General features: G+C 39.3%; 5 protein-coding genes and 1 long non-coding RNA gene across 7 annotated transcripts; 3 read left to right on the forward strand and 3 right to left on the reverse strand.

Moving 5' to 3' along the window:
* Nucleotides 1-305: 305 nt before the first annotated feature.
* On the reverse strand, nucleotides 306-979 carry LOC133840008 (uncharacterized). The gene is made up of 3 exons (XM_062271661.1): nucleotides 752-979; nucleotides 525-692; nucleotides 306-455 (listed from the first exon to the last, which is right to left on the reverse strand). The coding sequence occupies exons 1-3, from the start codon at nucleotides 977-979 to the stop codon at nucleotides 306-308; spliced, it is 546 nt and encodes a 181-aa protein (XP_062127645.1).
* A 1,791-nt stretch (nucleotides 980-2,770) lies between these two features.
* LOC133843130 (probable cytochrome P450 301a1, mitochondrial) lies at nucleotides 2,771-6,838 on the forward strand. Its single transcript, XM_062276552.1, has 7 exons — nucleotides 2,771-3,317; nucleotides 4,462-4,612; nucleotides 4,806-4,918; nucleotides 4,987-5,180; nucleotides 5,694-5,895; nucleotides 5,964-6,129; nucleotides 6,183-6,838. The coding sequence occupies exons 1-7, from the start codon at nucleotides 3,013-3,015 to the stop codon at nucleotides 6,750-6,752; spliced, it is 1,701 nt and encodes a 566-aa protein (XP_062132536.1). The 5' UTR covers nucleotides 2,771-3,012; the 3' UTR covers nucleotides 6,753-6,838.
* LOC133843164 (uncharacterized) lies at nucleotides 3,315-4,463 on the reverse strand. The gene is made up of 3 exons (XR_009894476.1): nucleotides 4,187-4,463; nucleotides 3,729-3,966; nucleotides 3,315-3,652 (listed from the first exon to the last, which is right to left on the reverse strand). It is a non-coding gene; the product is annotated as an uncharacterized LOC133843164 (long non-coding RNA).
* A 106-nt stretch (nucleotides 6,839-6,944) lies between the features above and the next one.
* LOC133843155 (adenylate kinase isoenzyme 6 homolog) lies at nucleotides 6,945-7,822 on the reverse strand. Its single transcript, XM_062276581.1, has 3 exons — nucleotides 7,637-7,822; nucleotides 7,425-7,576; nucleotides 6,945-7,359 (listed from the first exon to the last, which is right to left on the reverse strand). Exons 1-3 carry the CDS (start codon nucleotides 7,674-7,676, stop codon nucleotides 7,030-7,032), a joined length of 522 nt encoding a protein of 173 aa, XP_062132565.1. The 5' UTR covers nucleotides 7,677-7,822; the 3' UTR covers nucleotides 6,945-7,029.
* Nucleotides 7,823-8,210: 388 nt separating this feature from the next.
* Nucleotides 8,211-10,028, forward strand: LOC133843139 (protein stand still). 2 transcript variants are annotated; one of them, XM_062276563.1, is made up of 4 exons: nucleotides 8,231-8,689; nucleotides 8,744-8,995; nucleotides 9,264-9,428; nucleotides 9,486-10,028. In XM_062276563.1, exons 1-4 carry the CDS (start codon nucleotides 8,459-8,461, stop codon nucleotides 9,894-9,896), a joined length of 1,059 nt encoding a protein of 352 aa, XP_062132547.1. In that variant the 5' UTR covers nucleotides 8,231-8,458; the 3' UTR covers nucleotides 9,897-10,028. The 2 variants fall into 2 exon arrangements, with proteins under 2 accessions (XP_062132548.1, XP_062132547.1); XM_062276564.1 differs by lacking the exon at nucleotides 8,744-8,995 and having other exon boundaries at nucleotides 8,211-8,689.
* Nucleotides 10,029-10,094: 66 nt separating this feature from the next.
* Nucleotides 10,095-13,338, forward strand: LOC133843121 (H(+)/Cl(-) exchange transporter 7). Its single transcript, XM_062276538.1, has 9 exons — nucleotides 10,095-10,420; nucleotides 10,556-10,669; nucleotides 10,738-10,939; nucleotides 11,012-11,983; nucleotides 12,046-12,215; nucleotides 12,276-12,662; nucleotides 12,723-12,881; nucleotides 12,943-13,026; nucleotides 13,095-13,338. Exons 1-9 carry the CDS (start codon nucleotides 10,199-10,201, stop codon nucleotides 13,215-13,217), a joined length of 2,433 nt encoding a protein of 810 aa, XP_062132522.1. The 5' UTR covers nucleotides 10,095-10,198; the 3' UTR covers nucleotides 13,218-13,338.
* Nucleotides 13,339-13,505: the final 167 nt, after the last annotated feature.

A 13,505-nucleotide genomic window follows, 5' to 3' on the forward strand; every position in this document is an offset into this window, starting at 1 on the left:
TCTATTGTGATATTATTACTCTACAGTCTAGATATAAAAGAATTAGAAGATATTCACTCTTGTAATTTGATAGCCTTCAATCCACTCCTAAATATAAAACGAATTAGAAATTCGCCAGCAACACGACATTAATAAACATTCTGGAAGTTAAGGCTCATTGATTTGACAAATGATTTCAAATCAATTAATGTTGACCCAAAACATTAAAATCAGATTAATACATGCTGAAAATCTAATTATTCGCTTAATGATCGTGCGTTTACTTTAATTGATTTTTAATCGCACAAAGATAGCTCCAATTTGGCTTATTCATCTCGCAATATGAAAATGTCCACGCGGATTCTCCAGATATTTTCGGTGCCGAAGAGCATTTGAATCTTGTATTCGCCTTGGGGCAAAGGCAGCGTCTGCAAGAATGTATCGCTAAACACCAGATTGTCCACAATGATATCATGCTGAAATTTTAAATGCAGACACAAATAAAAAATAATGTAAATAACTATAATAAAATTGAGAAGCCTCACCGTATAGGGACAAGAGTGATTAAGATTGGAGCGCGAAGAAATGGCGTCGAGAACAAGTCGCTCAAAAGAAAGCTTCTTGGTTTGTTTTACAAACTTGCAAAAATCGATGGTGGAATTATGCAAAAAAGGCTGAAAGCTATTGTAACGACGCCATATGCTCAAGTTGGCCTACAGGAATATTAGAGTAAATATAATTAATGGTAGAATCAATTTTGTTTTTTACTTACCGACACAGTATCGATGGGTAAAATATACAATTTAAGATGTACTTGCGTGCCAATGATGCCTCTGCCCAACAATTTAAGTTTACAGGTCTCAAATTCAGCAAAAGTTTTGTTGAAAGTCTCGCATTTTATATTGCTAAATCGCGATTTTGATTTTTTGCCATCGCTTAAGACCAGGATGGCAACAAGCACTCCCAAGAGCATCAAATATCGACGCGCTCCTCTGTCCATTGCTTTGTTAATAATGAATTTTAATTTCGAACGAATCGCTTTGATATAAGTTGAACAGTTAAGACTCATTGTGCTGAAAATCTATTATACTTAATTTGCAATCTATTAAAATTCGATTAGTTTCGCCCATCTCTCTCGAAATATTAAACTGCAATTGATTGAAAATATAGTTTCTTTTAAAAGTATAATTTTTCTCTTTTTTCATGTAGTTAAATAAAAAACTGAAGCTAATTAGTCTGTTTTAATCTAGGGAGTTTAAATAAAGAGTTCGAAGACCATGCCAATAGCCAAAGGAAGTGTTTTGAGAAATCTTTTCCAGAAGAATAAATGATCGAAAATTGCAATTCAAAGACAAATGAAGACTGGCAGTTTAAAATGTTAACTTCACAACAAAAAAATTGTAAATATTTTTGTTAATTAAACTCATATTTTAAAAAAAAAACTTTCCAAATATTCAAAAAGTAATTATAATAAAAAGTAATTAAATAAATATAATAAAACTAAATAAATATTAAAGGCTTATCTTATGGAATATTATTATATTTAGATGTGGAAATCTAAAAGATAATTTATTCGGCTCGCAGAATGTAAACTACGATCTTAAGTTTTCAGGACTTATTGGTAGCTAATCACGATTGGATCATGTAATTGCCTGTGCCAGCGGTAACGATTGAAGCAACTGGTCACTGAACACCAAATTATCCAAAATAACATATTGGTGAAAATTGTGGAATACAAATGAGTAATGCAAATATTAATGCATGTAAAAGGGATAAATTCAGAATAAAGGCAACTCTTACACAATCCACTCAAACGAAAGCATTATCCTACGACTCAGAAGATGATGATAATTAAAGGTTTTATTGTATACAAACGGTTGGTATCCATTATAACGATGCCACATACTTCAGTTGACGTACATATATAAAATATTCTATAGGAATACTTTTCATTACTATTAATGAAACTAAAACAAATATAAAAATAACAACAAATCGAATTGTAGAGTTGAGAATTCCTTTAATCTGTTAAATTTAAAAAATTAAATAATTAATTCAAAATCGTTTTAATAAATTAAATCGTTGCATTTATTGCCAAATTCTCAAGCCACAGTATTGCGCAGTAAATTAATGTTTTCATGATCTCAAGTCTTAAATAAATCTTAAATCTGCTACAACAGTTGGTAACTATATAACTAGAGCTTTGTATTACATCAACCAATTGATTGTTGTCAAATAGGTTTCATATTTTGGCACACTTTATAGTTGTACAAAATATGAAATAAAGAACATATGCTTCAAATTGAAATGCCATCGTTAATTTTCAGAATTTTTTTGCTAACCAATAAATTTCTTCGCGTGACAAGTTACTATCACAATAATAAATAACAACACTCAACTTAAAATGAGTCAAATTTCGCACAGATATAAAAATGAAACTTGTTCGGGAATTTGTCGCTCTCGGGGCATATTTATAAAAGTCTTATACCAAGGTTAAAGGTTTTAGCTTCAATTTCAAAACTTTGGGAAGCGTCTGATATGCATTATGCATAAACATTCTTAAATCGAATTCGAAAAGCTCGTTGAGCCGGTTAAATTTGTCGTGCATAACTGTTTCCGAGCATAGTTGCACATTAAACTCAAACCCGAGCCCATCATATAGATAACTATGGGCAGAATGAGAGCTGAGCGACGAAACTCATTAGAAAGCCAGCTGACTGGCGGCTCAAAGAGCGCCAAAAGAGCCTAAAAAGGGGAAGCCGAAGCTCAGCTCAACGCAGCCAGTTAACCAGTTTACAACGAGCAGCCGTTCAGTGAACAGCGGAAACGGCAGTTGGAAATTGGCAATCCACACAGTTGGCAGTCGACAGTTGGCAGTTGGCAGAGGCAAAGACAACAATACGCAGTGTTTTATTCTCGCATTCCTCCCCGCGCTTGTGTCACCATTTATCAATTGGAAATCTAAAAAATACAAAAATAAACGAGTGAAATCTGTTTTGCATTCAAATCCGCTGTTTAGCCAAAGAAACCGAAATGAATCAACTACCAAAGCGGGTTTGGCATGCGACAGCCACGCCTGTTATTCGACGCACTGCATCCAAGATTGCAGGCTCTAAAGCGGCCAGTTCGCAGTTGCTGCAACGGCGTGAGAACTCGGCGACAGCGACCGCAGAAGCCACAGCAGCAGCAACAGCCGATGCAGTTTGTCCTCATCTGGGATTGGAGCAGGAGGCAGCAGCTACACCGCGCATACATGCCACAGCCGAGTGGCAGAATGCTTTGTCCTATCAGGAGATACCGGGACCAAAGCCATTGCCCATACTTGGCAATACTTGGCGGTTAGTATACAAGCATTCATACTTACACTTACTCAATCGAAAGACTTAGGCGACAAACTCTGCTTTCACTTCTGCAATGCGACGATTAATGATTAATGCAATGCAAGCGATAAAAAGTCTGCGTTGTTTTCTTGTATTTCACTTGCTGTTGCTTCTCTTGACCCAATTATGCAGCATTGTAAGTCAACGAAGCTTACATGTATACGTATGTGTGTGTGTTCGCTTGTGGCTATTGTCGATGATAATCTCGTTTGAGTGTTGAATTTTTGCTTTCAAGCATTCATTTCACTGACCATAACCAAACGGGTTTTCCAGTTTCCCATTGAATGCTGCCGCTGTAAACCACGTTGCAAACTATTATAAATATTTAACAATCAATTGTGAATGGTTTGCAGATTCTTGTGGATTCACCTTAATTCACACCCAATCTGAGCCAATGAGCCAACTCTGTTGGTGGCATCCGCATAACATCATCACAAATAACAGCACATTTGGTTAGCATGCTCTCTCATAAAAATAACGCACTCTCTTTACAACTATCTCGCTCTCACACTTTTCATATGCTGTCGCTGCTGCTGCTTCTTCTTATTAGCGTTCAATTAGCGCCATTTTTCAAGGTCGCCAACAATGTGTGAATTTTTGGTGCAAGCTGAAAGGGAAATACGCAAAATGTAAACAATAAATACTTAGTTTACTATTCATACACACTGCAATTGTATTTGTGCAAGTGCGCGTGTCTATGAGCAATAAATAATACATTAAGTTACACTGATTGGCATATTCGAAAAACTAATTGGTCGCAGCACGAACCACTAAAGAATGTAATGACAAAAGCTATAGTTAGACGATATAAGTATATACATGCATACAATAAATCAATATATATTTCGCAGTCATAAATAAACTCATAACAAGCCAGATTAGTCGCAACATAACACTAAATCTCCTGTCTAGACGATTTTTACTAGCGTGGCGTCAGCGGTTTTAGTTAGTTATGGGCAAACAGTTGCAGCCGTTACGACTGCGTTACTATCGACAAGAGTCGCATCTCTAATTGCTGTGCAAATTGCTCAATTGCTTTTCGCATAGTGCTTTTCAATGACAACGCCGCAGTTCAAAATGTATTCGCTTTTCACCTTGACAGTTTGATGCCAATAATTGGACAATACACGATCTCGGATGTGGCTAAAATCTCATCACTGCTGCACGACAGATATGGCAGAATTGTGCGCTTCTCTGGGCTGATCGGCAGACCCGATCTTCTCTTCATCTACGATGCCGATGAAATTGAAAAGGTAAGCACAGAGTGTGGATGGATGGATTCACCATACCGGAACAAAACATATTAAAGAGCTGAGTAACATGCTCAACTGCACACTGAAGGCAGCAGCGAATTTACTCCAAGTACACTCAAATAATTTGTGTCGCTTTTAAGTTGCAAATTGCTGACAATGGGCATCCCCTTGTTTTTCGTTGTTGTTCTTGCAGTGCTATCGGAGCGAAGGACCAACCCCCTTCCGGCCATCGATGCCCAGTCTGGTCAAGTACAAGAGCGTTGTGCGCAAGGATTTCTTTGGCGAACTTGGCGGCGTTGTTGGCGTGTAAGTAAACACTTCTGTTCGATGCCACCATCCACTACTAAAATAAAATTAATTCTTTTATTATGTAGTCATGGTGAGCCATGGCGTCAGTTCCGCTCGCGTGTTCAGAAGCCGGTGCTGCAGTTATCCACCATACGTCGCTATCTGCAGCCACTGGAGGTCATTACTGAGGATTTCCTGGAACGCTGCGAGCGGCTGCTGGATGCCAACGAGGAGCTGCCTCTTGATTTCGACAATGAGATCCACAAATGGTCCTTGGAGTGTAAGTATTGTGTTGATGTCGACAATGAAAGTTAACTTTAACTTTATAAATAGCCAAAAGTTAAAACTAACTTAATGCATCATAACATTTCCTAAATATTAAATCAATCACACTTGTTCGTAGGTATTACACAAAAATTATAATAGATTGTCAACTAAGTAAAAACAATAAAATATATTTAATGCCACTAACTCTCTAGATCTCAACATCAAATTCTCCCCTTCTTTAAAATACTTACCCTTCAATCTAAATAATACAAACTTTTAATTTAACATCATAAATAATCAAGTTAGGTATGTGGCTCTAGATTCTATAGTCTAGTAAATAAGAAAGTAAATATTGACAACACAAACAGCATACCCGAAGGTTAAGCTGCGAATGTTAATACTTAAAGTTACTTCTCCATAATAAACATAAACATGTTACAATTTATCACTCTACTAAGCTATAAAATGCATACTTTGTTTCGTTAACTACCACTTGTGATAATAACTTATTTTTCAACTTTTGTAGGCATTGGACGTGTGGCTTTGGATGCGCGCCTGGGTTGCCTGGAGGACAATCTGACGCCCGACTCGGAGCCACAGCAAATTATTGATGCCGCCAAGTATGCGCTACGCAATGTGGCAACCTTGGAGCTGAAGGCGCCCTATTGGCGCTACTTCCCCACGCCACTTTGGACACGCTATGTCAAGAACATGAACTTCTTTGTGGGGTGAGAGCAACATGACTTCTCTCCTCTCTCTTTCTCAATCACCTGCTAATTTCTCGTTTTCCGCTTAGTGTCTGCATGAAGTACATACAGAGCGCAACGGAGCGTCTGAAGACGCAAGATGCCAGCCTACGTAATGGAGAACCATCGCTGCTGGAGAAGGTGATCATGTCGGAGAAGGACGAGAAGATTGCTACCATAATGGCATTGGATTTGATACTTGTTGGCATCGACACGGCAAGCTACAATTACCTTAATTTATTATTCACAACTAATTGAACTTCGCACAGATATCCATGGCTGTTTGCTCAATACTTTATCAATTGGCCACACGGCCTGCGGAGCAGCAAAAGGTACATGAAGAACTGAAGCGTCTGCTGCCCGATGCCAATACCCCGCTGACAATTCCACTGCTCGATCAGATGCACCATCTGAAGGCATTTATCAAGGAAGTCTTTCGTATGTACAGCACTGTCATTGGCAATGGACGTACACTACAGGAGGACAGCGTCATCTGTGGCTACCAGGTACCCAAGGGAGTGCAAGCGGTCTTTCCCACAATAGTCACCGGCAACATGGAGGAATATGTCACTGATGCGGCCACATTTAGACCCGAACGCTGGCTGAAACCTCAGCATGGTGGCACTCCTGGAAAACTGCATCCGTTTGCTTCGTTGCCCTATGGATACGGTGCTCGCATGTGTCTGGGCCGCCGGTTTGCTGATCTAGAGATGCAAATTCTACTGGCCAAGCTGCTGCGCAATTACAAGCTGGAGTACAATCATCCGCCACTGGACTACGCTGTGACCTTTATGTACGCGCCCGATGGACCACTTCGCTTCAAAATGTCGCGTATTTAATGATAATGATTAAGCTATGTACTAATTATAAGCACTCCCTTCACTTTATGTATAAAACTGCTTGCTAAATAATAGTTTTCAATCTATATATTTTTCTACCCTATCCACAAATAGATCATTATCTCCAGAAGTATAAGGTTTTTAAGTTTAAAATGAGCTGAGTTTTTGAGCAGTGAAAATGCGTATGTCAACCAAGGTATAAAGAAATACAGTTTCTCGGTTTTATGTTTTTGTAATGTTTACAAAATATTTTCTAACAACTACTTAAAACTTATTTCTATTTGCGTTTCCACATGCTATACCAATTCTTGACAGTTTTCATACTTTTCTCAGCATCCGCCTTAGTTTCCCCAGACAATTCGTAGACGATATCTGGCTTATACGATTCTCGGGCCTCATCCAAGATTGTGCAGAAGATTTCGCATTGCATGTTGGAGTTGAGCTTCTTCTCATTATAGTTGCGTGCCTTCAGTCTGTCGTAGAGCGTTGTGTTGGGACAGGTGACTACGAAGACAGCTTGGAACCAACGCTCTGGGAAGAAATCACAGCTGTGATATTCCACGATGTTACCGCCTTCGCCCATTAAAGGTTCCAGGTGATCCATGAGCTAAAATGCAACAAAATAGTAATTATACTATATAAGTAATTGTAAAATCTATATAACTAGCATACCTTATCTTCGTCCAGAACAGGACACTCATATTCCTCGTCGTATTCCAACACAAATTCCTCATCCTTGGCAATCTTTGAGCAGTCCAACCATGTGAATTTCAGTTGTGCGGCCAAACGTTCGCACAAATATGATTTACCAGCACCGGGTGTGCCTGTGCATTGGAAACATTGTGTTTAATATAAATATTTTAATTATATTTGTTAATTCATACCGGTTACTAAAATATTTGGTTTGCTCACTTCCGTCATCATCTGTTTGTTATTTATTTGTTATTACTCAAAAAACGTGAGTTTATTAATCTTCTGGCCTTTGGTATATTTTAGTATTCTACACTATTCAGTTTACGGTCTTATTAGGCGGTGAAGTTATTAAAAATTTGAATTACCATCGTTTGCAAATGTGTTTACTCATATATATCAATCTACAAAGGGCTATATTAAATACTCATGTTTGTATTCAAAGTATAAGCTTCTCGTAACAAGACTCCAAAATTATTATATACTATTACATACCGAGAGTAAGACCAGGGCTACAATGGTAAAAATTATAATAAGCGAAAAGTATCGAGTGTATTTCGAGTACTTCGGCGCGTGCAGCTTCTGATTTCAAACCAAATAAAGGATACACATGTTTTTGTCGACTATAAAAATATTATATTGACAAATTTCGTAATAAAGATTACTAATAATTTTAAAGACACATGCATTTCTATAGAAAATTAAAGAAAAATTTTAACGTTTGATTTCCGCTTTATATTCTGTTTTTCTGTTCTTCTTTCTTTTACAGTTTTGGTTCTCTCTTTGGTAGTAGTTTTGTACTCACAGATGCATGTGCGTATGTATCTATTTTGGCAATTCGTACTCTGCTATTTACACATATAAACATACGTACACACATAAACATAAACCTAAATACATACATACAAAGTTACTTCCATACTGGACTTGCTAGAAAAGTTCAATTGAATTGGTCATCGGCTGAAGAACGGATCTGCTTTTAGTGCACTCATAAATTTAACATCTTTTTTTATGAAATGCCAAACGAAAGGCAGCACTCTGACGAAGAGGATCAAAAGCAAAATCTAATTAATATGAAAGTCGAACCGGAACGTCGTCAACATGTTCCCTATATTTTGAACGGTGAACTCTATCGCATCGAAAGCCAGAATGGCGATAATGTGACAGTAAGGTGCTGCTATTGTCCGCCGGATCGCATTTATCGCGGCAGCATACGCTCTACAGGCAACTTTCATATGCATATCAAGGTAACGGACTGTCATTTTAATTCAGAGAATTATCTAATTGCAATTTTGAAATAGCGTCGACATGTATCTTTGATGGGTAAATTGCACGAAATGAAGGTGGCAGCTTTGCTCGAACGACGTGATCAAATTGCCAAGAATCGTCGCTTAGCCAAATGTCGTAAGAAATCAACAAGTCCCGTTGTAGCTTCGGCACCATCTCCAACGCCAATTGCAACTACAACAACGCATCAGCTGAAAATAAAAAAGGTTTTTCAACGACATAAACAAGAACATCACGAACAGGAGGAAGCGGCAGCCATTCGAAGCGTAAGAGTTACAAGAAAAAAACAATCTCTTGTCTCTATCTAACTAATAGAGAAAGATAGCGCTTAAAACGAGAGCAAGCGAGAATGCTATGCACCGTTATATTTTGCAGACGCTATACACTTGTGTGTGTGTGAATTTCAGAATATGTACATACATACATGCATGCACACTTGTGTATATAGTATACATATTTGCATATTTATGTAATTGCTCTATAAGTATCTGGCTGTTGAATGAAGCAGGTTAAATTTATGAACTCTCTTTTTAGTCGATTTCGCTGTGCGACTCTTCCCAGGATAACATCAGTCAAAGCTCAGGAAACCTCTCAACGTCCCAAACTCAAGACAACAACAATAACAATACCAACAACAACAATGAAAATACAATTATCAAACAAATGAATAATTCACAAAATCTAGAGGATTTAAAGAAGGTTAACATTTTTTTAAAATTTGTATAAGCTTATAGTCTTAATTGTTGTAAATTACAGCCGTCAGATAATTCAACAATATTTGAAAATATTCAACTAACAACAGTTACCGAGAATTCGACAACTTTGCCTCGTGCGCTAAATGTGAATTTCATCAAGCCCGAGCAACAGCAACAAGCGATCGTTGTGCAATCGGAAGCGGCTATCGATCTGAGCAGAAGCTCATCCTTTCAGAGCGACGATATGCAGAGTATTGAATTCACCACTGCCATACAACAATCGAGTGGTCAAGAGTTGACTACCTATCTGAATGGATCGCGAGGCGGCGACGTGCTGCTGCGCATTGACAACACATTGTGTAATATCAAAGATGAACTACAGGCGCGCAATCAAATCGAACACAAGCGCTTGCTTTTTGACGTGGCCAAGTTCAAGTTCCAACATCCCAATTTCAACTTTAATCTCCCATAAAAGTGCAGCTTTACTTTTGTTTCTGTGAAATAAATTTGCTGCAATATCTCATATCTATAATATTAATTAGCTAATTATCAAGTTGATTTCCGATGTTCAGTATTTCAAACGGAAATAAACCAGTAAAACCAATCGAGTATTTATTATCGATATACTTTGTGTATGCCATATAAAGCATCGATACCTGTGCTGATTGCATTTACTGCGGGCAACCAGTTGCGACTGTATTGTTTTGTTGTCTTTGCTATTAGTTATAGATATGTGTTTAACTGTGTGACTAAAGTGATTTTACTGTTTAGAAAATGGACGACAAGAACAAACTAATTAATTTCGATAATAATTCAAGCTCTAGTGATGATGACGAGCAACCATTAACAAAGAAACCGCCCCCCTCATTACCTGCTACGCACTCCAATGAAACGGAAGCTTCGACAAGTCGAAATCAGCCACAAGTTTCTGAAAACGGGACTTTTGACACTAGCATAGATGTACCACCCCTAATAAACATTACTGATGACGCTCCAGTAAGTGCATTTTACATTTATCTTTGCTATCCGCGAAAGCAATTGTGATGATTCATGCATATGCTAAAAAAAAGTAGTCGTCACTTGCGCAAATACAAAACACTTGTAAATCGGCTCACACTTTACTCCAATTAGAATGATGTGACGACGCTACAAAACGGGAGCCACAATGTGGAGCAAAGTCCTGAACCTGTATTCCATATCCGATCACGTACATCGGCAGCGCAAATTAATAAAATACAATACGAGGTATTTAACGCATATTTTTTGCGATAACATTATCACTACATAGCAATCTTATCGCAATGTCTTTGCAGAGTCTAGACTATGATGTTTGCGATAACGCCTTGTTCCAGGATGAGCAACGCCAGCGATTACAGGATCGTTTCTCATTGCGCACAAATGTCATCCGCTGGATTATCTTCATACTCATTGGCATCATGACGGCGCTAATTGCCTGCACCATAGATATTGTCATTGAGGAATTGTCGGAATTGAAGTACAAGTTCCTCAAGTCATGTAAACGATACATCAACTATTATAATTAATTATAATATACCAACTTAAATATCTCTTCTTGCTTTTGCACAGCTGTGGACAACAATGTACCCATATCGGACAGGGAAGGTGGGGATCTGGCATTACCGTTCCTCTGGTGGATTCTGCTTAGCATTGTACCGGTGGCCATTGGCGCCAGCATGGTGACTTTTATTGAACCCATTACCGCTGGCAGCGGTATTCCACAAGTGAAGAGCTATCTGAATGGAGTCAAGGTTCCGCGAATTGTGCGCATCAAGACGTTGGCTGTGAAGTCCATTGGTGTCATCACCTCCGTGGTGGGCGGATTGGCTGGTGGCAAGGAGGGACCCATGATTCATGCCGGTGCCGTGGTAGCAGCGGGAATTTCACAGGGCAAGAGCACAACGTTCGTCAAGGATTTTCGCATCTTTAAAGCGTTTCGCGATGACCACGAGAAACGTGACTTTGTCTTGGGCGGCGCAGCGGCAGGTGTTTCGGCTGCTTTCGGCGCACCAATTGGTGGCATGTTATTCTCACTGGAGGAAGCGGCCAGTTTCTGGAATCAGAATCTCATTTGGCGCACACTCATTGCGTCCATCATTAGTTCGTTTACACTGAATATTGTGTTATCTGCATATCATGGTCTGAAGGACTTTACATTCACGGGTCTCTTCAATCTGGGCAAGTTTGATCAGTCGCTTTCGTTTGATTACTTTGAGCTGCCCATCTTCATGCTGCTTGGTGTGACGGGTGGCTTATTAGGAGCCGCTTGGAACTATTTGAACATGCGCATCAACAAGTTTCGCAAACGTTATGTGCCCTGGAAGGTGGGCAAGGTGTGTGAGGCAATACTCGTGTCAATTGTGGGCGTCTCCATGGCCGCTGGCATGATCTATTTCATCAATGATTGTCGGCCACTGGGCAATGATCCAACGATACATCCAGTGCAGCTGTTTTGCGAGGACAACGAATACAATGCCGTTGCCGCACTTTGGTTCCAAACACCTGAGGCAACGGTGCGAGCGCTTTTCCACGATCCGCCAGGTGAGTTTAACTAATCAACTGTTTTGCTTCATTTTAATATTGCTTTTTTTTGTTGTCGTAAGGATCACATAAAATTCTCACGCTCGCCATGTTCACGTTGGTCTACTATGTGCTGTCGTGCGCCACCTTCGGCTTGAACGTTTCACTGGGCGTGTTCATACCCGTTGCGCTGGTGGGCGCCGCTTGGGGACGCCTCATTGCCATGCTGCTCTTTTATCTATTTCCCGCAGCAGTAGGTTAACTCAGTGCTTTACCAGTTGTTCTTTATTTACATAATGTTACTCTCTTCCAGCACTTTCTGCATCCCGGCAAGTATGCGCTCATTGGCGCCGCTGCAAATTTGGGCGGCGTCCTGCGCATGACGATCAGTTTGTCCGTCATTCTCATGGAGACAACGGGTGTCGAGACTTCGTTCTTCTTTCCATTGATAATTGCTTTGATTACCGCCAAATGGATGGGCGATTACTTCAACGAGGGTGTCTATGACACTGTCATCGAGGTGAACAATGTGCCCATGTTGTCCTGGGAACCATTGCCCCAATACAAGGGCCTGACAGCCAACGCCATAATGAGCCAACCCGTCATCTGCATTAAGCGCGTGGACAGTGCCCATTACATATACGATGTGCTGAAAAAATGTCAGCACAATGGCTTTCCAGTTGTGGATAATGTTGAGGGCGTAAGTGCATGAAAATCTCTAAATCCGAAGGCATTTTCAAGAACAAGCTTTGCTTTACAGGATCGCCGCTCTAAGGGTCGCGTTTGTGGCATTATATTGCGCTCCCAGCTGATTGTCATCCTGCTCAAGTCTCTTTACGTAGAGAACAAACGCTTCTGGCTGCCAGAGACAACTATTCAAACGTTTCGGGATGTGTATCCGCGCTATCCTTCCATTAAGGCAACTATTAAGCACACTCTGACATATTTGTAGCTTTATTTTCAACTAGTTATTTCTTTAGAGCGTGCGACCGTTGGACAGAAATATCAATTATACGGTGGACCTTTCGTTGTTTATGAATCATTCGCCTATACGAGTAAATGCGGTTAGTATACTACCTTCATAATTTTGAGTTTGTTTATCTCTAAATATTATTTCGGTTTAATTCGCCAGCATGATTGCGTACCTAAAATATTCAACATATTCCGCGCTCTGGGACTGCGTCATATGCTGGTCATCAACAATGAGAACCGCATTGCCGGCATTATAACGCGGCGTGATTTTATTTACAAATGATGTCTGGATAAGAAATTGTTTCTTATCTGTATTATTCGAATACCCAAGATCTATAATCGTTACTTTAATATGTGTTTATGTAAATTATGTCAAATACAGGAAAATATTTCTAAAGACAATATATGCTGCGTATTCTTGGCCTTAGATGGACGATGCAATGGAAAATAGTATCTGAATTAGCCTTCGATGTTAATGAGATGTTCGGAATGCATTCCCAATATCTAATCTCATCTCTTTACTGCAATTAAGAAGCCGAAGTTCTTCCATAATGTAAACTAATTTGCCAGT

Source organism: Drosophila sulfurigaster, chromosome 3, assembly GCF_023558435.1.
Source record: "Drosophila sulfurigaster albostrigata strain 15112-1811.04 chromosome 3, ASM2355843v2, whole genome shotgun sequence".
NCBI classification, from domain to species: Eukaryota; Metazoa; Arthropoda; class Insecta; order Diptera; family Drosophilidae; genus Drosophila; species Drosophila sulfurigaster.

What these genes read in the sequence shown, in the direction of transcription:
- LOC133843139 (XM_062276563.1), top strand. Translation starts at nt 8,459, where the DNA reads ATGCCAAACGAAAGGCAGCACTCTGACGAAGAGGATCAAAAGCAAAAT. An exon ending in ACTTTCATATGCATATCAAG is followed by an intron (nt 8,690 to 8,743) that starts GTAACGGACTGT and finishes ATTTTGAAATAG; the next exon opens with CGTCGACATGTATCTTTGAT. An exon ending in ATCTAGAGGATTTAAAGAAG is followed by an intron (nt 9,429 to 9,485) that starts GTTAACATTTTT and finishes TGTAAATTACAG; the next exon opens with CCGTCAGATAATTCAACAAT.
- LOC133843121 (XM_062276538.1), top strand. Translation starts at nt 10,199, where the DNA reads ATGGACGACAAGAACAAACTAATTAATTTCGATAATAATTCAAGCTCT. An exon ending in TTAATAAAATACAATACGAG is followed by an intron (nt 10,670 to 10,737) that starts GTATTTAACGCA and finishes ATGTCTTTGCAG; the next exon opens with AGTCTAGACTATGATGTTTG. An exon ending in CGCGCTATCCTTCCATTAAG is followed by an intron (nt 12,882 to 12,942) that starts GCAACTATTAAG and finishes TTATTTCTTTAG; the next exon opens with AGCGTGCGACCGTTGGACAG.
- LOC133843130 (XM_062276552.1), top strand. Translation starts at nt 3,013, where the DNA reads ATGAATCAACTACCAAAGCGGGTTTGGCATGCGACAGCCACGCCTGTT. An exon ending in ATACTTGGCAATACTTGGCG is followed by an intron (nt 3,318 to 4,461) that starts GTTAGTATACAA and finishes TCACCTTGACAG; the next exon opens with TTTGATGCCAATAATTGGAC. An exon ending in TACTTGTTGGCATCGACACG is followed by an intron (nt 6,130 to 6,182) that starts GCAAGCTACAAT and finishes AACTTCGCACAG; the next exon opens with ATATCCATGGCTGTTTGCTC.
- LOC133843155 (XM_062276581.1), bottom strand. Translation starts at nt 7,676, where the DNA reads ATGATGACGGAAGTGAGCAAACCAAATATTTTAGTAACCG. An exon ending in ACCAAATATTTTAGTAACCG is followed by an intron (nt 7,577 to 7,636) that starts GTATGAATTAAC and finishes TCCAATGCACAG; the next exon opens with GCACACCCGGTGCTGGTAAA. An exon ending in CTGTTCTGGACGAAGATAAG is followed by an intron (nt 7,360 to 7,424) that starts GTATGCTAGTTA and finishes GTTGCATTTTAG; the next exon opens with CTCATGGATCACCTGGAACC.
- LOC133840008 (XM_062271661.1), bottom strand. Translation starts at nt 979, where the DNA reads ATGGACAGAGGAGCGCGTCGATATTTGATGCTCTTGGGAGTGCTTGTT. An exon ending in TACCCATCGATACTGTGTCG is followed by an intron (nt 693 to 751) that starts GTAAGTAAAAAA and finishes ATATTCCTGTAG; the next exon opens with GCCAACTTGAGCATATGGCG. An exon ending in ATCACTCTTGTCCCTATACG is followed by an intron (nt 456 to 524) that starts GTGAGGCTTCTC and finishes TTAAAATTTCAG; the next exon opens with CATGATATCATTGTGGACAA.